The sequence below is a fragment of the Thamnophis sirtalis genome, unplaced genomic scaffold (genome assembly GCF_051295495.1).
Source record: "Thamnophis sirtalis isolate CommonGarterSnake01/CBP01778 unplaced genomic scaffold, rThaSir2_p1.2 scaffold_13, whole genome shotgun sequence".
Lineage (NCBI taxonomy): Eukaryota > Metazoa > Chordata > Lepidosauria > Squamata > Natricidae > Thamnophis > Thamnophis sirtalis.
The window spans coordinates 34,190,614-34,214,831 of NW_028261393.1; the positions used below are offsets into that span (position 1 = coordinate 34,190,614).

A 24,218-nucleotide genomic window follows, 5' to 3' on the forward strand; every position below is an offset into this window, starting at 1 on the left:
ATACTACATAGCTAGATAGCTGGTTGACGAGAGGGAGGGGGGTAGTTGGTAGAGGGGAGAGAGAGAGAGAGAGACGTTCCAATAACCAAGACAGACATGCTGTTTCTTCTAAAGTTTCCTTTCCTCACCTATAGATAGAAATACCTAGAAGACAAATAGGTTTCTATTTCAACTTGGGTAAAAGGCAAGCGACCACCACCTTGTCCCCACCCTCTACAGGAGGAAGAAATAGGAGTTCTTCCCTTATTCTACACCACATTCCCTTGAAATATAGCACTATTGGGTTTTTTTTATTGAATTTGTTTTAAAAAAAACCTTTTACAAATGTTTACTTCCCTCCCCCTCCCCTCCCCACCCAAACCCCACCCCTCCCAACCTTCCCTCCCCCAACTTCCCAGAACCAATACAGGGTATAAATCTTTAACAAAAATAATCTAAAGTAAACTTAAAAGTAAAAAATTAATATCTATCATTTGAGCTTTAACTCCTCTTTCCTAGGCTAACTCTAAACAGATTATGTCATTCCTTGTTGCCTCAGTCATAAACTATCTGGAATTTCTTAGTCCCATATTTATTTTGAGTATAGTCAATCCATCTTCTCCACTCCAATTTATATCTCTCATTGGAATGGTCCTTGAGATATGCTGATATTTTAGCCATCTCTGCTAAGTTTGTTACTTTTAATGTCCATTCTTGGATAGTAGGCAAATCTTCCTTCTTCCAGTATTGCGCCAACAACAGTCTTGCTGCAATTATTAAATGCAAAATCAAGTTAGTCTCTGTAACGGTACAATCAGTAATTATACTTAACAAAAATAACTGAGGGGTAAACTTTATCCTTTTTTAAAGAACATTTTGCATAATCCACCATATTTTTATCCAAAATGCTTTAACCTTTTTACAAATCCACCATATATGATAGTATGTGGCATCAGCACAATCACAACTCCAGCATTTAGGTTGTAAATTCGGATACATAGAGGCCAGTTTTTTAGGATCTAAATGCCATCTATAAAACATCTTATAAAAGTTTTCTCTCAAATTTTGAGCTTGTGTAAATTTTACATTTCTTACCCAAATCTTTTCCCATGTATCCAACATTATTGGTTCTTCAAAATTTTGTGCCCATTTTATCATACAGTCTTTAACTAATTCTGTTTCCGAATCCATTTCTATTAATACATTACATAGTCTCTTTATATGCATTGGACTCTGATCTCTAATTTGTTTTAATAAATTATCCTTGTCTTGCATAAAACCATTTTTTTTAATCTTTTTTCCATCTGGCCTGTAACTGCCCATACTGAAACCATGTTTGAATTGCCTTTTCCTCTTTTAGTACATTCAAGGGTTTTAATTGTAGTACACCTCTTTCTAAGGTAAGAAGCTGTCTTTATGTAATTACATTTTGTTTTTGTACTATATTTATGTTTTCTATTGCGTGTCTAGGAATTGCCCACATGGGTATCTTATCATTTAGTTTATATTGATATTTTTTCCAGACCCGCAGTAAAGCATTCCTTAAAATATGACTTTTAAAGTTCTTATCTACCTTTTTGTCATATAGCAAATAAGCATGTCAACCATATACCAAATCATGCCCTTCGATATTAAGTATTCTATCATCTGTTAAATTAATCCAATCACTAATTAGCGATAAAACTACTGCCTCATAATATAGTTTTAAATTTGGTAATTTCAAACCTCCTCTCTCATGCACATCTTGCATTATTTTTAGCTTAATTCTCGGCTTTTTCCCCTCCCATACAAATTTATTAATGCCCTTCTACCATTCTAGCAAATTTGCATCTTTTTTAAGTATTGGAATCATTTGAAAAAGAAATAAAAATTTAGGTAAAACATTCATTTTCAGTGCTGCTATTCTTCCCATCAAAGATAATTGTAATTTTTCCCAGTTTTTCATCTCTGTCTGTATGCTGCGCCATAGTGGCTCATAATTATACTTATATAGTTTCCCATTTGAGGTTGAAATGTAGACTCCTAAATATTTAACCTTTTTAACTATTTCACACCCTGTCATTCCTTCTAATTCTTTCCTTTGTTTAGTGTTCATATTTTTAACTAGCATCTTTGTTTTCCCTAAATTTATTTTAAATCCGGACACTTGGCCATATTGATTAACCATATTCATTAAAACCTTACTAGATTCCTGTGGTTGGGTTAATATTATAACCAAATCATCCGCGAAAGCGCGTACTCTATATTCTTGATGCCTAATCTTGATTCCCTGTAAATCATCTGATCCCCGTATTTTGTTCAACAATAATTCCAGAGTTATAATAAACAGTAATGGGGATAGAGGACAACCCTGCCTTGTACCTTTCTCAATTTTAAATGGATCTGTTAAGCTTCCATTGACTATGATTTGAGCTGTTTGTTCCTGATATATTGCTTTAATTGATTGTAAAAAATGCTCTATTTGCATTTTTTGCATTATTTTCAATAAAAATTGCCAATTCACTCGATCAAAGGCTTTCTCGGCATCTAGAAATATAAGCGCAGCAGGGATTTGGTTATTCTTTCCCAAATATTCCAGTATATTAACAATTTGTCTTACATTACTTCTCATTTGTCTCCCTTGTATAAAACCTGTTTGATCATTATGAATCAATTGCTGAATAACCAACATTAACCTATTTGCTAGTATTTTAGTAAAATTTTTATCTATATTGAATAATGATATAGGTCTGTAATTTTTTGGTTGACTAAGATCTTGATCCTCTTTTGGTATCAGGGATATAAAGGCTGTCTTCCAAGATGGGGGTACCTTCCCTTTCCATTTGGATCTTATTAAATAGTTCCTTAAGAGGTTCTACCATTTCTAATTGTAAATTTTTGTAATAAGCCGATGTCAGGCCATCTGTACCCAGTGCTTTCCCTACCTTTAGCTGTTTAATTACCTGGAGAATTTCCCCCGAAGTTATTGGTTGATTCAATTTTCCCTCTGCTTGTCTTTAACTATGGGTATCTATCTATATCTAAACCTTGTATTTTGTCATTCATGTACAATCCTGTGAAAAATTCACGAAAAACCTTTTGAATCTCATCCTGTTGATACACTTCCTTCCCTTTATAATGTAATTTCGATATATTGCGAGATTTCTGTTTCTTCCTAATCAGATATGCTAGCCATCTACTAGATTTATTTGCGTTACAAAAAGTGTTATGTTTTGCGTATAACAAATTAGTGGCCACATGGTCTGACATCAGCATATTAAATTGCTCTCTTAATAAAGTAATTGCTTCTTTAATCTTCTTATCTCCTGGTTTTAGTATTAACTCTTGTTCTCTCTTCCTGATTTCTTCCTCTAGTTCGATTCTTTTTCCCCCCTGTTTACGTCTATGTAACCTATTTAAATTTATTAGAACTCCTCGCATATATGCTTTACTTGCATCCCAAACCATTTCCATAGATGTACCCTTCTTCATATTAAAAACAAAATATTCTCTTAACAATTTTTTACATTCATTAATATTTTTCTCATATCTAAATAAGTTTTCATTCAATCTCCAAGTCCTTCTTGCTTGCGCCCCAAATTCCAGCTCCATCCAAACCGGATTATGATCTGATAAAACTCTGGAGCATATCTTCGTCTTCTTTACCCTAGAAAGCAAATAATTGGTTGTTAGTATAAAGTCAATCCTAGAAAACGATTGATGTCTATCGGAAAAAAATGTAAAGTCATGTTCTTCTAGGTTCCTTTCTCGCCAGATGTCTCTCAGCTCGAAATCATCCATCATATAAAAAAAGGGCTTGGGTAAATTTCGCTCTCATTTGGATATTTTGCCGGAGGCCCTTCTTGTCTTTCTTGGTATCCACAACACCGTTCCAGTCACCCAATAATATGCAAGATCTATAGTCCCAATGTACTAACTTAGTATGGAGTGTTTTATAAAATTTATCTTGTTGTTGATTGGAAGCATATATTCCCATTAGAAGTATTTTTTCCCTTCTAATACCAGTTCTATTGCAATATATCTTCCTTGAGAGTCTGCTTCAATTAATTCGGCTTTCATGTCCTTTCATAAGTAAATAACTATACCATTTTTCTTCTCAGGAGCAGAAGCTACAAAGTGTTGTCCAAGTCTTGTGTTAATCAAATATTTCTGATCAGTTGATCTAATATGAGTCTCTTGCAAGCAAATTATATCATTCTTAAATTGTTTCAGATAATGATTTATTTTCTTCCTTTTCTGTGGGGAGTTTAAACCGTTGACGTTCCAGGTTAAGAACTTAGTTGTCATCTTTAGCTCCCTGAAGCTTTTTAAGAGCCATCTGGAAATCCTGTAATTTGGCTTTCGGCTTGGCTCCACCCACTGCTTCTGAGCTACAACCTGTGAATTCTTGGATGGTAGCATGTGTTTGTTGTAAAGCTTGTTGCTTTTTTAACTCTTGTTCCATTCGCCTGGTAATCATGTGGGTTTGTCTTTGCTCCTTCACCCCTTCTAGTTCTGAGAGAGGAAGTTGCTCCAGCCTTGGTGGTCCTTGAGTAACTTGCTGTCTATCCTGTCCTTCTTGTTCTCTTTCTCTAGGTCCAGGAAGGGGGGGGATGTCCAGCCTTCAGTATATTATTGTAAAAATCTCGAGCCTTCCATACTGAGTTGAGACGATATCTTTGCCCCTGGTAGGTAACTGCAAGTTCAGCTGCGGCCTCCCATCTGAACTGTAGCTGATGATTTTTGAGCTCATCGTCTAAGAAGGCATAGTCTTTCCTCGATCTCAACATTTTAGATGGTATTTCCTTCAAAACAGTCACCTCCTGACCCCCAATTTGAAGCTTAGTTTTGTAAGACTCTTGCAATATCAAATTCCTCATATCTCTCGTAGCAAAGTACACCACAATATCTCTTGGGAGTTGCTTTTGTGTGGCGAGCCAGGAATTAACATGATATATCTTGTCAATTTGCCAGTCAAAATTCCCTCCTGACCTTCCCATCAATTGATCAAAGGCTTCTGAGAAAATCTGCTTCAGGTTTTCTTGATTTTTCTCATTGAGGCCTCTTATCCTTAAGGCAAATTCCATCTGTCTATACTGCAACATTATAATTTCATTTTCTGCATCACCAACCTTTTGTTGAACCACATCCATTTTCGTTACCAAATTAATATTAGAATCATTAAGATCTTCCAATCTATCTTCAATTCCACAGACATAACCAGATAGGGAATTAAAAGCCTCAAGAATATCGTCTCTAATTTGCTGGTTCCAAGTCTGAACCGAGTCCATAAGCTCTTCTGACAATTCTTTATGAGCAGCAGATATCTCCTCCTTTATTTTAAAATTGTAAATTGTAAATTTAATGAATTTATATTTTAATTTCCATTGCAGCTGCATGATTTTTTAAAGCCTCGGCTAAGGCCACGCTTAGTTCTTTTTGCAGTATTTCTCTGGTCAAAGGCTCCCCTGCAGGAGTAGGAAAACCTGGGGGGGGGGGGAGTAGTGACTGTAATTTAGTCCCAGGAACCAGAGAATTACCAGCACTTTTTGATGCATTAGGGAGGCAAGTTTCTGCTGCTTAGAAGCCATTCCAGATTTAATCTTCTCCACCCAATTACTAAATCCAGGCAAGCCGCTTGTCCAGCAATTACTATTTAGTTTGGTAATAAATCACTTCTATTTTACTGATCTTTAAATGTTCTGAGCTCCATAGAAATCTATGTCTTCCGAGCCTGACCCCTCCTACAAAGCTGTTCGGCACCATTTTCTGTGTATTTCTAGCAAGTAAATTGTCAAAAGGAATTCTTTAAAAAATGGAGTTAAAGACTTATACATACAATTAGACGTTCACCAGTATCAGTTCTGCCCGTTTTGAAATCAATAATAAATCAGTCTTTGAGCTGAGGGTGGACATGTGCCTTCGTTCTGCAAAAAAGGCAGAAGAGGTCCTTGACGCGGAGAATCTACTATGTTACAGGGCGGCTCCCTCGTCCCACCCCAGATTTATGTTCTGGGGGGTTAAATGCAGCACTGCCCACACATAGCTTGCTCGCCTTCTTCTCCTTTGCCCGAAGAAGAGGTAATCAAACTGTCAAACAGTTGATGGATACTGTTTAGACAGCTTAACGCAGCCAATGATCCGGAGCTGTTAAAAACAACAACCCCCTCAGGCCCCCGCCCAAACTGGAAGTTTGCACTATTGTTTAGCCAGTAATGGGGACATCCATAGTTTTGGGGCAGCAATGATTGTACGTACAGGAGACAAAGTTTGTAATAGCGCATGAAGGATAAGTTAGGATGGAGGAAGACCTTGGAAGTGAGAAGTGAAGCATGCCAAACTACAGAGGGACATAGCAGGATTCCAGATATGTTTGTTGTTCCAGCCCAAATCAGCTGGGACAGGAAACTGGCTGATAGCCCTTCGTGTTGAGGAGGAGCTAATGATCTGCTTTTTGTTCCAGGAACATAGAATGCTTGTCTATCTAGGCAAGATTTTGCAGGATGCAGTTGTGAACTGTGTACAAGAACCATACACATGCAAGCTGTAGTTCACGGCAGATTGGCATCCTGGAAAAGGAAATAACAATTGTTACACTAAGCCAGGGCTCTTCAAGCTTGACAACTTTAAGACTTGTGGGCTTCAACTACCAGGACTAAGCACTAAGCTAAAATAATGGTTTACAAATCAGAGAGGTTAGGTTCTAATGATTAACTTGAAGACTGACTAGTGTTTGTTCACCATGCCACCAATCAGAATCAATTAGGATGATGAAGATAGTTCAGACATCTACTATGCAGGTCCATCCAGAAGTCCCTTCTCTTGTCCCTTTTTGCTATTAAAAAAAACCTGTCTCACTATTGCTTGGCTGCTTTAAATTTATATTTTTGCTTAGCTATGTGGCATATGCCTTTAAAACTCTCTCTTGAAATAAGGCACGATGCCCAAAATAAGTAATATAAATTCAGATCATAGAAAGCTAGCTTATCATGCCCTTAACCTTGTTAAGAAAATTATGACTTGCTTAATTATTCCCTATTTCTGGGTGTTGGGGTATATTGATCCAGAAACTAGCCATGTGGTTGGATTTGTGCAACACGTAGGGCTAAAATGGGATTGGTTAGTTCAGTGTTTCTCAACCTTGGCCACTTTAAGATGGGTGGACTTCAATTCCCAGAATTCTCCAGTTAGCCATGCTGACTGTAGAATTCTGGCAATTGAAGTCCATCTGTCTTAAACACTGGGTTAGTTTATGGTTATGATGTATTGGACAAACAGAGCCACTAGATTTTATCCATTAATTAGTATAATTCAGTGTTCTTGACTTGACTGGCAGCAATCCAGAATCAATCCAGAATCTCAGGCAGAATCTCTGAGGTTGTATTTGAAGATGACAGTGATTGAACTGGAGAACTACAATGAGTGATTTATTGCACCTTAAGTGAAGAAATAGTAATAAGAGATGGATCTCAACAGATCTGAACTCATATCAAGTACAAAAGGCCAGGTCCACATTTGAAGGTCCAATTAAACTGATTTATTGCTACTCATGCCTATGCATAGCAATATTCTCAACTAATGGTTAACACTTGTAGGATCTAATCTGGGTCGGTCACTGGGACTAGAGGACTAGTCTTCCAAACTTTTGGATTCATGCTGGAGCCCATGAAGGCAATCTGGTAAAGACAAGTTCCTTGAGGATGGGCTCCATTATGAGTCCAAAAGCTCAGAAGACTAAACCTCTGGTTCCAGTGATCAAGCCTGATTGGATTCTGCAACATTATCCTGGGACGCATATATTTGCCTTCATTCATGTGTTAGCACTTGGAGCTAGATAAGAGTCAATGAAATTCAAGGGAAGTTGGACTCTTTTGGCTACATAGGGATTCTAGACTGAGCCTGTCAGCCTCTGTTTTGCTACTTGCTTTCGGCTGCCATTGAAATGGGGAGGGGGGCATTGTTTGTGGGTGGGGAAGTGTCAGCACTGGAGAGACTGAATAAAGAGAGGTGTTCTCACCATCTACTGCGCATGCTGCAGATAAAGGATTTGCCGCCCAGACCAACTGTCCAGCATACCAGCCTGATGATGTTTTTTGAAGATGTCTCTCACATGACACCTGTGGGGTGTACTGATTGGACTATGGACTAAGGTTACCAGAGGGAGGGGGTTGGGTCACATATTGATATCTATGATTACGTGTCCTTTTGCCTCAGACCTTGCTTTGCTTAGCTACTATCTACTTATGACCAGTAAAAGTACTCTTAATTCTGCAAAATAGAGTTGAGGGGTTTCTTTCTTGGTTACTGAGTCAAGCAGCCTTGACAGAGCCCTCTTTTAACTCTGCCATCAGATTCAGCCCTTCCTTCTCCTACAAGTAGAGATTTTGCAACATCCTATCTTTGGGAAGATGATGTTCTGACCTTGCCAGAAATGGTCTGAAACATTCCACTTCAATTGCCGAATGGAGTTTGAAATTGCCCATTTTGAGGGTGGGCCATTTCTAGTAAGTCTGTGAGAGGTGCATCTGATGTCTAAACATTTTCAGGAAATTTCAGGAAGAGAGTCTTAGAATGGCTCTCTCAAGATCAGAACACCATTTTCCCAAAGATGAGACATTTATTGTTGGGGACATTTCAAGATCCAAACAGTTTGAATGCTTCTTAATTATATCTACTGTAGCTATCAACTATCCAATTGGTCAATCCAGAAAAATAAAGTCTGGGATGTTATTTTTCCAAGAGTATAAACTTTACTGAATAAACCACATTGGCACAGAAGAAGCAAAACCAGCTCTGGGATTCCCGTGCAAAGGAACACATAGTTCATTCCTCCTTTCCCCACAGGCCACCCACAGTCCATTACATCCACCAATCACTTCTGTTCATTTTGTTATTGGAACCAGCCAACCACACTGGGACATCTGCTGGGGGTGTCCTTGAAGGGGGGAGCAATGTCTCTCTCGAACTGAGGATGCTTGGATGCCATTTCCCCCACCTTTGCATTCCAACCCACTATCGGCCTATTCTTTGTCAAGTTGCGAGAGAAGGGGAATGTAGGTGAAAATGGGAGTCAGTCTTGTCAGTAGCTTTATCTCAGACAAAAGGTATTATCTTTGTATTTGCTTTTTCTTCTTTAGCATCAATCTCCTGAGCCTCTCACCTATGAGAGGAAGGAATGGGACCCAAAGAAAGGATTCACGATCACTTCACCCTCCATTGAGTTCTTCAGTAGAATGATCAAATGTGTTGCTACAGTCAACGAGGCACAATATGAGACATATTACTTGACTCAGAAAGTGGGTGAGTGGATGAATGCTTTTGCCTTTCTGGACATAATTTTCCATTGCTGGACTACCAGTAGTCCTCGACTTATGACCACAATTGAGCCCAAAATTGATGTCACTAGGTAACACATTTGTTAAGTGAGTTTTGCTTCCTTTTACCATTTTTCTCATCACATTTGTTAAGTGAATCACTGCAGTTGCTAAATAGTTACAACCAACAGAAATATGAATGTGAATGCAAATCACATGACTATGGGGATGCTGTAATGGTCAAAAGTGTGAAAATGGTCATAAGTCACTTCAATGTCACTGTAAGATCAAATGATACAAAATAAACCGTTGTAAGTCAAGGACTGCTTATATATTCTGCACTAGGTCTGATTTCGGTTATGGAAAACAAATGGATTTTCCTGTTTGCCCATATAAAAACAATGTTGCTGGAGGAGATGCTTGATCACTGACTTTTTTATTTTGTTTAGAGGTGCGAGTTTGGGATGTGGTTGTGAAAGCAACTCCCAAAAAACTCTTGGTTGGAGAAACCCTTAACTTGGAATGCAAAGGGCAGACGTACTGGAATGGACGGTTACAGTTTCTATGGAAATTTCCAGGAAAAAGGGTGAGTCGTTCCAGTGGGTCTCTTAGTTGAGGGAAGACCTTGGTCTGCTCCAAGCGTGTTTCTCTTTTCTGAAGATCTGTTTCCTTAGTTCTTCAGAAAAGGATCTGCTGAACATTGCTTAGCTTTCTTAAATAACCATCCAATTGTCCTTGGTTGATCAAGGAGCTTTAACCCTTGACTTATGAGCACGATTGAGTCACAAATTTGAGACATTTCTTAAGCGGGTTTTGCCCCTTTGTTGCCCAAGGGTTTAGGACCACCCTTGCCCCAGTTGTTAAGTGAATTACTGCAATTGTTAAGTGAATCCAGCTTCTCCATTGAGTTTGCTTGTCAGAAGGTTGCAAAAGTTTGTTCACAACACTTTAAAGTCTGTGATCTCTTTTTGAAACCAGAAAAGAAAATTACTCCTGGAAATACCTCATGATATTGTCTTTTAAACATTAAAACAGAAAGAAGGGAACCCCTAGTCATCTTTTAAAACTCTTAGCACCAGCACTTAGACTTATATATCACTTCATATTGCTTGACAGCCCTCTCTAAGCGGTTTACAGAGTCAGCATCCTGCCTCAAACAATGTGGGTCCTCATTTTACTAACTTCAGAAGGATGGACGGATGAGTTAACTTTGAGCCGATCAAGATCGAACTGCTGGCAGTTGGCAGAGTCCGCCTGCAATACTGCATTGCATGATCACTGTGCTTCCAAAGGCTCATTAGGATCCCATCAATCCTACCATACACACATCTAGAAAAAGATACCACAATATTCCCCTTTATAGTTTTTAATTTGAGGGCTTTTAAACTGAACTCGGTGGTAATTTTTCTATGCCTCTCTCTTGTTCTCTTCCAGGAACTAAGAGCAGGAAAGAATTTTGACCAGAGTGTCTCCATGTACAAATGCTCTAGTAATGTGACTATCACAAATGTCACAATGGAAGACAAAGGACATTACATATGCAAAGTGTTCAATATGGGCGAAGGAGGTGTAGAAGTCAATACTACGGTCACAATACTCAGTAAGAAGGACCACAAAAATGGGAAAGCCAAGGTGTCAAAAGAGATGCAGTCAGAACATGCCACTTTTCTGCCAGCTGATATATTGATAGGCTGCTGGTACTCTCATTTTAGAAGACCCTTCCTTGCTGATAAGACCCTCGCAGAACCAACATAGCTCCCTCCTCAATCCTTTCAACTCGGGGATGACTTAAAATACTCATTCATTACCAGAGGCACCAGACTCAGCATGTCATACTCCCCTGGCTCACTTAACTTACCCTGAAGTTGTTTGCTTGACATTGAGTGGTGGTTTTTTTTTTAAACAAATACAGTATTGTCAGCATTGGTGGATAAAAATAAGTGGCTTAATTTTCCACCAACTTCTCCATTGCTTATATCATTGTTTCTCAACCTTAGCAACCAAGCTGGCTGGAGAATTCTGGGAGTTGAAGTCCATACAGGTTAAAGTTGCCAAGGCTGAGTAACTCTTGTGGAACTGCTTCCTCTGTGGTTTAGAATCACCAAGCTACCCTCGTTTTCAGACTCCTGTCTAGTTGGGATCCATCCAGGGAAAATAGCATACAATATTCCAGAATTATGCCTATGTATCTCTTGAAAGTACAGGTGGTCCTTGACTTACAACCACAGTTGAGCCCAAAATTTCTGTTGCTAAGTGAGACATTTTGTCAAGTGAGTTTTGCTTCCTTTTACGACCTTTCTTGCTACAATTGTTAAATGAAGCACTGACGTTAAGTTAGTAACATGGTTATTAAGTAAATCTGGCTTCTCCATTGACGTTGCTTGTCAAAAGGTCATAAAAAGTGATCACGTGACCCTGGGACACTGCAACCATCATAAATATGAATCAATTGCCAAGGGTCTGAATTTTGATCACGTGACATTGCTGCAACGGTCATAAATGTGAAAATGACCATGTCACTTTTTTCAGTGCTGTTGTAACTTTGAACAGTCACAAAATGAACTGTTGTAAGTTGAGGACTACCTGATCACCCAAGGAATGATAAATCTTTTCATTTTTGTAGTATCTTCAAGAAATTCCAGAAACGTGTCCTAATGTATTGTCACTTTGAAAAATCTCTTGTTCACAGCTGAAATCAAAGAGAAACTAGCCTTCCTTGTCATGGGCCATCTGTTCCTGTGCGTTGTTGATATAGTTTAATAATTACCCAATTGTGGGACAGGGAAAAATGGATTGTGTGCTATGAAAAAAATCCCATTAATTCAAGAGTTAAAAGAAATACTATCCAGAAAAGATACCACTTGCATATTATTATTGCCGTCACCAGCTTTCACTTAGAATGAGTGTTTCTAAAATGTCCCTGTTGCTTTCATACATTGGATCTTCTTCACAATTGTCTGCAGATCAAACTGTACCTCAGAGTCAAATTAATAAAATTTCACTACACATATGAAAAATAAATACCACATGCTTTAAATTTGTAACTGTGGCCACTCTGTTTCTTGTTTTTTTCCCATTTCACATCTGCCTGGTTTTTTTTTCTGATTTGTTATCTTTTGCACATGTTATTTTGATGTCCAGAAAAAAAAATCTGATGCTTTTGAAAGTAAACTAGCAATTAACTCTTATTCTTTCTCTCATTTATTGAAGAAGAAGCTTTCATTAATTTTGTCAAAAAGAGGCAAAACTTGTATTATGAGGCCAATGCAGGACAAAAAGTACTGAAGCTGGCTTGGAAAGTTGATGCTTTCCCTCCCCCTGATGTGGCTTGGTAAGGACTAAGATGCAGCAAAATTATATTTGGGAAAGTGGTATAATTGCAATTGTTCCTCCCCCTCCTCCTCCTCCTCCTTCTCCTCCTCCTCCTCCTCCTCCTTCCTCTCTCCCTCCCTCCCTCCCTTCCTAATTTGTATATAATTTCCTCTAATGTTACCTATGAGGAAGGTTGCCTTGAGACCTAATAATTAAATAAAGGTTTCAACCTGCATTTTCTCGGTCCAATCTTTAAGCAATAACTCAAAGGTGTTCAGTAGGTAACTTCATAACAAAATCTACCTGCCAATACAAGACACACATTCACACATTTGGGTGCCAGAGGATTCCATGTTTCTTCTTGAGTTTACTTTATTGTTTCATGAGGCTGATGTTCACGAGGTCATTTGTTGCCTTCCTTTTGTTCCCATGCTATTCTTTTACAGTCCTTTCTCTCTGGCTGCATTTGCTTCCTGACCTAAGATGGTTCTTCTGGAGGAGTGTCCTGCATAAGACCTCTTCCCTTGGAATGGAATAGGGATACAAATAAATCAATAAACCTGCAGACTATAAATCAGTAAAAGACAAGATAGGCATGGAAACTCTTTTGTCTTAGATTGCTTAGAACTATGTTCAGTGCAAGGACCCAATGACTCATCTCAACCATTTCACAAAATGTTGTTCTCCTTTGCAAAACATTTTAAAAGCAGTTTCTTTTCCATCACATGAAATGTGCATGGCTGCATCGTGGAAGAAATCTGTTTGGCAGACTGCGCCATTTCTATGTGAACTCTTCACTACTTAGAAAACAGTTTCCAGGAACTAATGTTCTATAGTCCGTTTTTACAGCTGTAGGTTTTCATTCAATCTGTTAGCCATTTTGTGTACAGGTAGTCCTCAACTTACAATTGTTCAATAACAATGGTTCAAAGTTACAGTGGGAGTGAAGAAAGTAGCTTATGGCTAGTTTTGACACTTATGACCATCTCAGGTGTCCCCATAGTCATGTGATCAAAATTTGTGCACTTGTCAACTGGCATGTATTTGCAATGGTTGTGGCATCTCAGGGTTATGTGATTGCCATTTGCCACCTTCCCAGCCAGACATTGGGGGAAGCCAGATTTGTTTAATGACCACATGATTCTCTTAACAACCGCCTTTCTTAGCATAGAAAATCCTGGTTCCAATTGGGGTCATAAGCATAGGACTATCAGTACCACAGAGATATAAAGAAATAACTGCAACCAAGCCATTTTATCATGCCTTTGTAAAGCTGCACTTGGAGTATTGCATCCAGTTTTGGTGATCACATTAGAAAAAAGATATTTGAGAGACTAGGAAGAGTGCAGAGAAGAGCAACCAAGAGGATTAGGGGTCTGGAGACTAAAACATATGAAGAACAGTCACAGGAATTGGCCATGGCTAGTCTAGTGAAAAGAAGGACTACATGATACCACTGTTCCAATATTTAAGGGGCTGCCACAAAGAAGAGGGTTTTTCTTTTGCCAAAGCACTAGAAGGCAAGACAAAAAACAATGAAAGGAAACTAATCAAGGAGGGAAGCCACCTAGAACTAAGGAGAAAATACCTGACAGAACAATCAACCAATGGAATGGTTTGCTTCCAGAAGTTGTGGTGCCCCCATCACTGAAGGCTCTTAAGAAGAGACTGGACAGCCACTTGACTGGAATGGTACAGAGTCTCCTGCTTGTGCAGGGGGTTGGACTAGACTAGAAGATCTCCAAGGTTCCTTCCAACTCTGTTTTTCTATATCCAAACTCCAGGCCTTATCTCCCTAAAAACAGAGTTCTGAGTTTGATAGAACCAACAGAGAAAGTGACTGAGGAACCAGATTTAGGATTTTCAGGAAGAAATTCCCTAGCTCTCTTCCATGCCTGTAGCAGACCCACAAAATGGTGACATCTCCCGAGTCCTGCAACTAACACTAATCATTGCCTCCCCCTCTCCAACTCTTCAACTCCAAGGATGGAAAAACAGTTTTTAAAAACCTCTTTTCCCCTCAATTGCCAGCCCAGTTTTCAATCCCTGCCAAAGGAGCAGGAAGAGAAATGGATTATGCTGTAACTTTAATATGTTTCTCTTCCCTATTCATCCCCCCACTGCAAATAACACGGTGGTTTAACTCTTAATAGATTTATTTCAGTCTCTGATTTCAGTTCTCTAATTCTTCGATGTCTTCAAGCATGTCCATAGTGCATAGCCAAGAAGACAAGCTGGCAGCTGAGTCACATGTAGGGTGCAAATCTATGAGACTATCACAGCCACCATCTTAATATATTGGACCAAAGCCACTCAGACTTTTTGCTAAAACTTATGTTTGTTTGTTTGTTTCCAGCCTTTATTATTTTTACAAATAACTCAGGGTGGCCAATCCTCACAACTTCCTCCTCCTATTTTCCCACAACAGCAACCTTGTGAGGTAGGTTGGGCTGAGTGGGAGGAATTGGCCCAAAATCACCCAGCTGGCTTTCGTGCCTAAGGCAGGACTAGAACTCACTGTCTCCTGATTTCTAGCTTGGTGCATTAACTACTACACCAATCCGACTCTCTTATATCGCAATAGAACATTCAAACTTTAATGCTTTGTATTTGAGCCCCAACTTTTGTTGCTAAGCAAGACAGTTGTTAACTGAGTTTTGCTCTATTTTATAAAATTTCTTGCCACAATTGTTAAGTGAATTGCTGCATTTGTTAAGTTAGTAATATGGTTGTTAAGTGAAATTGTCTTCCTCATTGACTTTGCCTGTCATGTGACTCCAGGACACTGCGACCCCAATAAATGTGAGTCATTTGCCAAGCAGCCAAATTTTGATCACGTGATGGTGGGGAAGCGCCAATGGTAATTAGGGTGAAAAAATGGTTTTAAGTAACTCTTTCAGTTCTGTTCTAAGTTTGCATGGTCACTAAACAAATGGTTGTAAGTCAAGGACTATCTGTACTGATAATTTACTGTGGGATGAGTCCAATTCGTGGATGGGTAGGGAACATTCCACTTGGGCAGAGAGTCCTAGCTCTAAATTAAAATTTAAAAATTAAATTAGCTCTGAAACATGATGCCTTCTATTCCTTTGTCTTGGCTGTTTTTCACTCTCGTTTTTTCTGGTCCAAATAGGTACAAAGATGGGCAGCTGCTCAAGGCCAATGACTGCTATGACTTAGATCCTGAGAGGTACAGAATCGTCATCAGGGATGTGAGACCGAAGCATGCTGGGAACTTCACCCTGTATTTGAGCAACCCCAAGCATGGTCTCTATAAAAATCTCACCATCCAACTTGTTGTCCTTGGTAAGTTTCTGGCTTCTTCCGCTTCTCTTGGGGTGCAAGGCCAGACAGAGGGTGAAGAAGAAGGGCCACCCATTGAGTTGGCCTATGGACCGAGAACAAATAGTCAAGGTTGATACTGTAATGGTTGGTACTATAAGGTCATTTACTTCTATCGTTATTTCTACCACAATTGCCACTCTTACCATCGCTATTCTAGCACCAGGCTGGATCAACAGCAAAATTCAGATCATGGCAAAAATAGCATCCAGTTAATAGCCTATGATGCTGTCACAGCAAAAAGGACATTTGAAGGACCATCTGTGATGGGAATAGAAGAAATGGAGTTATTTGGAAATAGAAAGTTGCTCACATTAGCAACTCCATTCCTGACCTTTCAAAATTTTCCTCCAAATGTGCATCTAGACAGATTGTATGGATGATTTCTGCAAAGACATTATCCAACTATTCCTCAAAGACAGAATTCCATCCAGTAGAGACAGTAGAGCTACTTCTGGAAAGAGCCTAGAAAGGATTAAAGGTACCGTGCTAACTGTCTTCCAATACTTGAAGGGCTATTACAGAGAAAAGGGGATTGACTTGCTCTCCAAAGAACTAGAGGGCAGGAGAAGGTGTAATGGGTAGAAGATCATTAAAGAGAGACCCAACCCAAAACTAAGGATAAATTGTCTGACAGTGCGAACAATTAATCAATGGAACAGCTTGCCTCCTGGAGTTGTGGGTGCTCCATCACTGGAGATTTTCAAAAATAGACTGGACAACCATTGACCGGGATGGTATCTGCCTTGAGCAGGGGGTTGGACTAGAAGATCTCTGAGGTCCTTTCCAGCCCTATGAGTCTATGCTTTATGAGTTCCCACTTGAGGCTTTCCTTATATTTTCATGGAAGCACCAGGAGACGTGTGGGCTTCAGATGGCTGGTGAGAGGATTGTGAGATTAAAGTTGTTCACTTCAACTCTGCCTTGACCATGTAATCTCTATGAAGTGCTGGAACAACAGAATCCTGTCCTGAGGATTTTGTTAACTTTCTCTTTCGTTCAAAAGCTATTTAGAGTAATATTCTTTTTTTTATCAAGAGATGAGATGATGAATCAGTCCAGTTTCTCTGTTACAATTTCCAACCAGGCATCTCTGTGAGTAGAACCAGGGCATTTGCCTGGGGTTTAGTAAACATCAAGATGGAACCCACATATTGTGATTTAAATCCTCCAAATGCAATTAAAAAGAATCCCAGGTTTCAATTCCAAGAGCCGGGGGGGGGGGGGGGGCATTTAAACTTTTTTGCAGACACCTCAGATGCCAATAAAGCCGGAGCAGTTAATCACTGACAAAGAATTGCAAAAAATATGTCAGTTTGTGTGCTTGCACTTGCATGTGGGAAAACACACACACACACACACACACACACACAGAGAGAGAGAGAGAGAGAGAGAGAGAGAGAGAGAGAGAGAGAGAGAGAGAGATGGATGTGTAAAACAATTCATCAATTGATACATTGATGAAATTGGCAGCTGCAGTAGACTGCTGGTGCTTAAATATGAACCAAGATCACATGAAGGGTTAGTACTGCAATATTGCATCCAGATTTGGTTGCCGCAACATAAAAAATATGCTGAAACTCTGGAAAGGGTTCAGAGACGACCAGCAAAGATGATTAGGGGGCTGGAGCCTGAAACATATGAAGAACGGTTGCAGGAACTGGGTCTGTCTAGTCTAGTGGAAAGAAGGACTAGGAGAGACATGATAACGCTGTTCCAATATTTGAGGGGCTGCCACAAAGAAGAGAGGGCGTGTCAATCTAGTTTTCAAAGCACCTGAAGGCAGGACAAGAAGCAATAGATGCAAACTAAATCAAGGAGAGAAGCATCCTAGAACTAAGGATAAATTTCCTGACAGTAAGAACAACCAATGGAAGGACTTGCCTTCAGAAATTGTGGGTGCTCCAACACTGGTTGTTTTTAAGATGAGATTGGACAACCATTTGTCTGAAATGATATAGGACAAGGATTTCAAACTCAAGGCCCGTGGGCCGAATCCAGCCTGTGCTTAGATTTGGCTCATGGCGGTGCCCTGAAAACAGTGAAGGACTGGCCTGCGGTGCCTCTGCCAGTGAAAATGGAGCTTGGGGGGGGGGGCACCCACAGCCCTCTTGAGGTCCATTTTCACTGGCAGAAGGTTGCAGGAGGCCATCGTATCTGAAAACGGAACTTTGGAGCTCATTTTCGCTGGCAGATCGCTCAGGCCACCACATCGAGTTGGCCATGCCCACCCCGGCTCCCCAAAGTCAAACACAACCCTGATGCAGCCCTGAATGAAATTGCGTTTGACATCCCTGATATAGGGATTCCTGCCTGAGCAGGGGATTGGACTAGAAGACCTCAAAGGTCCCTTCCAACTCTGTTATTCTGTTAGTCTGTTAAATGAATACACTTAGTGCTCAGCTACAACAGCTTTTTGTACAGTGTTCTTATGTGAAAGAGTATGTGTGTGTTTTGAAATTTAATCATCAAATCTGACCAGCTAGTAGGCAAGGAAACCCATCTGATTGGCTGCAAGACCAATTTAGGCAACATAACAGTTGCTTGGATCAGTGGCATTTACAGTGCGGTTAATGTAAGCTCTCTAATGCAAATGAATATCACAATCATTGCTTGTTTGTTTTGCATTAGAATAAGACTGTTCCTAAATAACAGGACCAACAAAACAAGCTTGGCATGGAACTCCAGCAGCTAACACAAACATTGGTTGTGTGTTGCCTCGGGTCCAGCCAGCCCAGCAGCCTTAATGATTTTGTCAGCTTGCCGCTTCCAAATTTGCGTGCAATTTCACACACAAGTACTCCCTATTGTTCCTCTGTCATGCATCAGCCTGGCAGGGTAAATTAATTGGGGAACCATTATTGCAATTATTGTAAAGATGTCACTTATCAAAAACATGACTGGCTCAAGGAATGCTGATAATGTGCACTGTGGAGAAATATCCCTTTGCAAATAGGACAAGTGAGAGATAATAAAGAACAGATGTTTCATTTTTGGTAGCAGATTATTCTTTAAAAAAAACCCTTCCTGCATGTAACAAAAAAATGCCTAGAAATCATTTGTTTTTCTGCCAAAGATTTGACTGGCTTTAATATAAATGAATAAGGAGATAGGGAGTTCTATGTCAGAGTGATAGAAAATCAGTTTTATTAGATTATTATTTATTAGGATTGTTACTATTAATGGTTAGCACATGGCTGAACTTCAAAAATTGCCATATATTTAACTTTCCCTCCTTGTCAGCACACACTCAGTTTTCTAAGCACCAGTGGTTGTTAATTCTGTAAAACGCACATCAATTCTATGATAGGAATAATTAGGAAGGGACTGAAAATCAAATTGCCACTTGATTAATGCCCTGATATAAACCTATGACTTCTTGGGGTGAACCAATCAAGATGTAAACAAATCCACTATCTCTGTATTATTATTATACAATTGTATCAAGCGGCCAGTTGTTTCACCGAATTTGGCATTGGTTACTAGTCGGGCCCCACCCAGGGATCTAGGACGTCGTAACGTATTTCCGTAATATGTGTGCAGATCCAAGCAGTGTGGCTTTTTGCATTTGACTGATGGTGATGTTGTCAATTTTTAACTGTTTTAAATGTAATTCCAGTGCTTTTGGAGTAGCACCCAGTGTGCCAATTACCACTGGAATTACCACTGCTGGTTTGTGCCATAGAAATAGAATTTCTATTGAAATAGAATTTCAATTTTTAAGTCCTGGTATTTTGCAATTTTTTCATGTTCCTTCTCGGCGACCCTGCTATCACCTGGTATTGCGATGTCTATGATTGTGACCTTATTTTTTTCAACCAGTGTGATGTCTGGTGTATTATGCGCCAGTATTTTGTCCGTTTGTATACGGAAATCCCACAAGATCTTGACCATCTGATTTTTGGTGACTTTTTCAGGCTGATGTTCCCACCCGTTTGTTGCTGTTTTAATATTATAATTTTTGCACAAATTCCAATGGATTATTTGTGCTACTGAATTGTGCCGCAATTTATAGTCAGTCTGCACAAATTTTTTACAGCAGCTGAGTATGTGATCAACAGTTTCATCAGCTTCTTTGCAAAGTCTGCATTTGGCATCATCAGAGGATTTTTCAATTTTGAAAAATGGCATTTGTGCGGATAGCTTGTTCTTGCGCAGCCAGGATTAGTGACTCTGTTTCTTTCTTTAATGTACCTGTTGTTAACTATAACCAAGTTTGTTCACTGTCCACTTTATCTTTTATTTTTTCCAGAAATTGGCCATGCAGTGCTTTGTTCTGCCAACTCTCCATTCTTGATTTTATCACATCTTTTCTGTATTCTTGTTTCGTCTGTTGGGCCTTCGGTAGATTTTTGTTCTTTACTTCGATTAATAGATGTTCTTGACTTTCTTTTAAATAATCAGCCAGTGCATGTTTTTCTTCTTCAACTGTTTGCTTCACTTGTAATAATCCTCTGCCACCTGATTTTCGGGGCAGGTACAGTCTATCAGTATCACCACGTGGATGTAAATTGTAGTGCATTGTCATTAGTTTCCTAGTTTTTCGGTCCAAAATGTCCAAATCAGCTTGTGTCCAGTTAACTATACCAGCTGTGTATCTTATAACTGGTATTGCCCAGGTATTTATGGCCTTGATTGTATTTCCACCATTCAATTTAGATTTCAAAATTTTCCTAACTCTGTTGGTGTACTCTCACCTGACAATAGTTTTTACTTCTCCATGCTTGATGTTATCCAACTGCAGAATGCCTAAGTATTTGTAGGCTTCATTTTCATTGCATTTAATTACTTGGCCATTGGGCATTTCAATTCCCTCACATGTAGTGATTTTTCCCCTTTTTATGGATACAGTGGTGCATTTTTCCATGCCAAACTGCACTGAAATATCGGTGCTGAATACTCGGACTGTGTTTGTCAATGATTGGATTTCTATTTCTGACTTTCCATAGAGTTTCAAATCATCCATATATAGTAAATGCGAAATTTTTTCAGCTTCTTTAGCTGCTTGGTAGTCTAATTTCATTTTTTTTTTAAGATTACTGATAGTGGGATCATTGCGATGATGAAGAGAAGAGGTGAAAGTGAATCACCCTGGAAAATTCCTCGCTTGATATTAACCATTCCGTAGATCTCATTCCCTACTGCCAACTCAGTTCTCCATTGTTTCATCGCATTTTCAGTAAAGGATGTAATATTTTTGCTAATGCCAGTTGTTTCTAAGCATTTTATGATCCAACTATGTGGCAGTGAGTCAAATGCCTTTTTGTAATCAATCCAGACCATATTCAAGTTTGTTTTTATGTTCTTACAATTTTCTAATATCATTTATCAATTAGGAGCTGATCTTTTGTACCCCTGGTCCTTCTTTTGTTGCTTTTTTGCTCTACTGGCAAGATGTTGTTTGTTTCCAAATAATCCATCATGTTATCTGCAATAATGCCTGTGAGTAATTTGAAGGTTGTTGGCAAGCATGTTATTGGTCTGTAGTTTTCAGGTGTTGTTCCTTTAGTTGCATCTTTCGGAATCAAGTATGTTTTTCCAGTTGTCAACCGTTCATCAATTTGGCTCTTTTGTAAAATTTCATTCAGTTGCCTGGCCAATATTGCATGTAAACTGGTCAGATATTTGAGCCAGAAACCATGTAATTGGTCCTTTCCAGGTGATGTCCAATTCTTTACCTTTTTTACTCGATTTTTGACCATCTCAGTTGTTATTTCTAATACTTGCATTTGTTTGTTGCCAATGCTTTTCTCAAAGTCATGTATCCACTTTGCTTCCTTATTGTAGTCCTTTGCATTTTCCCACAATTCTTTCCAGAATTCAACTCTGGCCTGCTTTTCTGGTTTTTCACTTTTGGTGTCACCATTCACATTAAGACTTTGATAAAAGCGCCGTTGGTCTGACCAAAATTGCTGATTTTGTTTATATTGGATGATTCGTGCCTCATATCTTTAAATTTTTTTAGCTGTTGCTGTTATCTGCTGTTTTACAATCTCTACAGCTTCATTGATGTTTCTTGTATCCAATCTATATCTTCTGATTAGCCGATCTATGATTTCGTTGTTTTTAAGCCGTTGCTCATGCATGTTCTTTAAGTTACTAGCATCTGCCCTTAATTTTTTGACTTTTTGTTCTAATCGGATTTTCCACTTTGGCTTTGATGCTTTTTCTGTTGTGTGACTAGGTACTTTGATTTTAATGCCTAGTTCATTAGTGATATTACAGCTGCGCTGTACATTAACTGGTTCGTTTCCAAGATGGATCCCGATTCAATTGTTGAAAACACTGCATTAACCATTTTCATGATAGGGGCCAAAATTTTCTTAGGCACAGTTTTTAGTGATGGTAAACGTTGCCTTTCCTCATTAAGCAGAAAATGCTCCATGATCTTATCCTTCAATTCTTTTTGTTTTTGAGTTAGTTCATCAGTTGGTTCAGTGATAACTGGTTCTAGTGGTGGTGGTATTTCCTCCCCGAGGGCTTCTTCTGGGAGTTCTACTATAATGTCTTTAGTTGTGTCTTGAATATCAGTTATTTCCACTTGTGATATTGTTTTTTTTGGTTTTGCAATTTGCCTGAAATTCCTCAAGTTCAACTTCACTAAACACTTTATTCCATATAATAAATCACCATTGATCTGCTAGTCGTTGTTCACTAACATTTGAATCTGGATATTGTTGTTTCCATAATTCATACATTCGCTTTAAATAACCTCTTTTTTCTGGCTCTGAGTTGTAGTAACAGGCCATTATGGCACGGTTTTCATCTGCACTATATTTTTGTCGTTTTGTTGGCTGGCCCACTTGTAGCCCACTTGTCGACGGATGTTCAGGGACCCCAACATCCGCTGTGGCCCTTGTTAACCCGCGCGACGACCGATACGGTATAAAATTTTTATTTGTTTCTTTCACCATATTGTATGGGTTGGCGGGGTTTTTTTATGGGGTCAGGTTGCCAACCTGATCCCAACCCTCCTCCTTTCTCATCTGGGCTTGGGACCGGCAACAGCAGAGTTGTTGTTGTTGTTGTTGTTGTTATTATTATTATTATATTTCGATCCTTATCTTTTCTTTTTCTTTTTCTCTTTTTTTTTTCTTTTTATTTTTTTCCCTTCTTTTTTTTTTTTTTTTTTTAAATATAGTTTTTATTAAACATTACCTTTAAAAAACAGAAAAACACAATACAGCGACAAAAATACAACGACATAAACAAGACAAATCATACATAACAATATAAAGAAAAACATACAGATACAGATACCGTTTTAGACATACAACCCCCCCTCCCCCCCCCACGGTGACAGTCATTCACAGCCCAGTTTTTCTTTCTTTCCTCATTATTAGATCTCTAAGCCACATCTTCTCATTGCAAGATTCAGGGATCTATTACAGTACTTATGTTAGCTTTCCCCATTTTAAGTCCCTGCTGTTCTCCTATTCGCCCACATATACCATAGGTTCCAGCTAAGATAATGTTCTGTTTCTCCTTTGTCCCTCAGCCAACCCGTCATTCTATCCATTTCTGCACATTCGTAGATCTTTTTAATTAATGCGTCTTCCGGCGGTATAGTGGTGGATTTCCAAAATTGTGCATAGGTTATTCTTGCGGCCACAATTATATGCAGGCTCAAATGCCATATTGAACTACTTATGTTATCTGGTTTGATGCTTAGTAACAGGTTCTCAGGTCTCCATTCAATGTTTGCCCCGGTAACCTCTTTTAACCATTTTTTAATCCTTTTCCAATATTTCGTGGCCTCAGTACAGGACCACCAAATATGGTAGAATGTGCCATCCTTTCTTCCACATTTCCAACACAATGGAGATAACCCAGGAAACATCTTAGCTAACCTCGTTGGGGGGAAGTGCCACCTATAAACCATCTTGTATATGTTTTCTTTGAATGCAGTGGATGTTGTAAGTTTAATGGTCTTACTCCATAGATCCCACCATTTGCCCATTTCAATTTCATAACCTAGGTTTCTCTCCCATACTGTTAGAAGGCTTTTGTCCATCTCTTCATTAGTATCATGGCAGGTCAAAAATTGGTAGATCTTCGATAACATTTTTTTGTCTCCACCAAACAAGATCTTATCTAGCCCCTGAGGGTTTGGGTAGATCCCGAAACGTGCCTTATCACTTTTAAACCTGTTTCTAACCTGTAAATATTCCCACCATTCCAAATTCCTGCCCTGTTGCTCTAATTCCATCTTTGTTTTTATGTTGCCCTCTTCTGTCATAATATCTTTATATGTTATGTTTCTTGTCCAATTAAATAAACTCGGATGCGTTA

At 39.0% G+C, this 24,218-nt stretch overlaps 1 protein-coding gene across 4 annotated transcripts in view; it reads left to right on the forward strand.

Moving 5' to 3' along the window:
- Positions 1-24,218, forward strand: part of LOC106550713 (vascular endothelial growth factor receptor kdr-like) — a 241,718-nt gene that overhangs the window by 92,397 nt on the left and 125,103 nt on the right. For 3 of the 4 annotated variants that reach the window (XM_087728031.1, XM_087728032.1, XM_087728034.1), the window contains exons 5-9: positions 9,096-9,258; positions 9,722-9,858; positions 10,707-10,872; positions 12,483-12,603; positions 15,718-15,890. In XM_087728031.1, coding sequence (XP_087584157.1) covers positions 9,096-9,258; positions 9,722-9,858; positions 10,707-10,872; positions 12,483-12,603; positions 15,718-15,890 — 760 coding nt within the window. The remainder of the gene's footprint in view (positions 1-9,095; positions 9,259-9,721; positions 9,859-10,706; positions 10,873-12,482; positions 12,604-15,717; positions 15,891-24,218) is intronic. The other variant, XM_087728033.1, reaches the window with a different exon arrangement.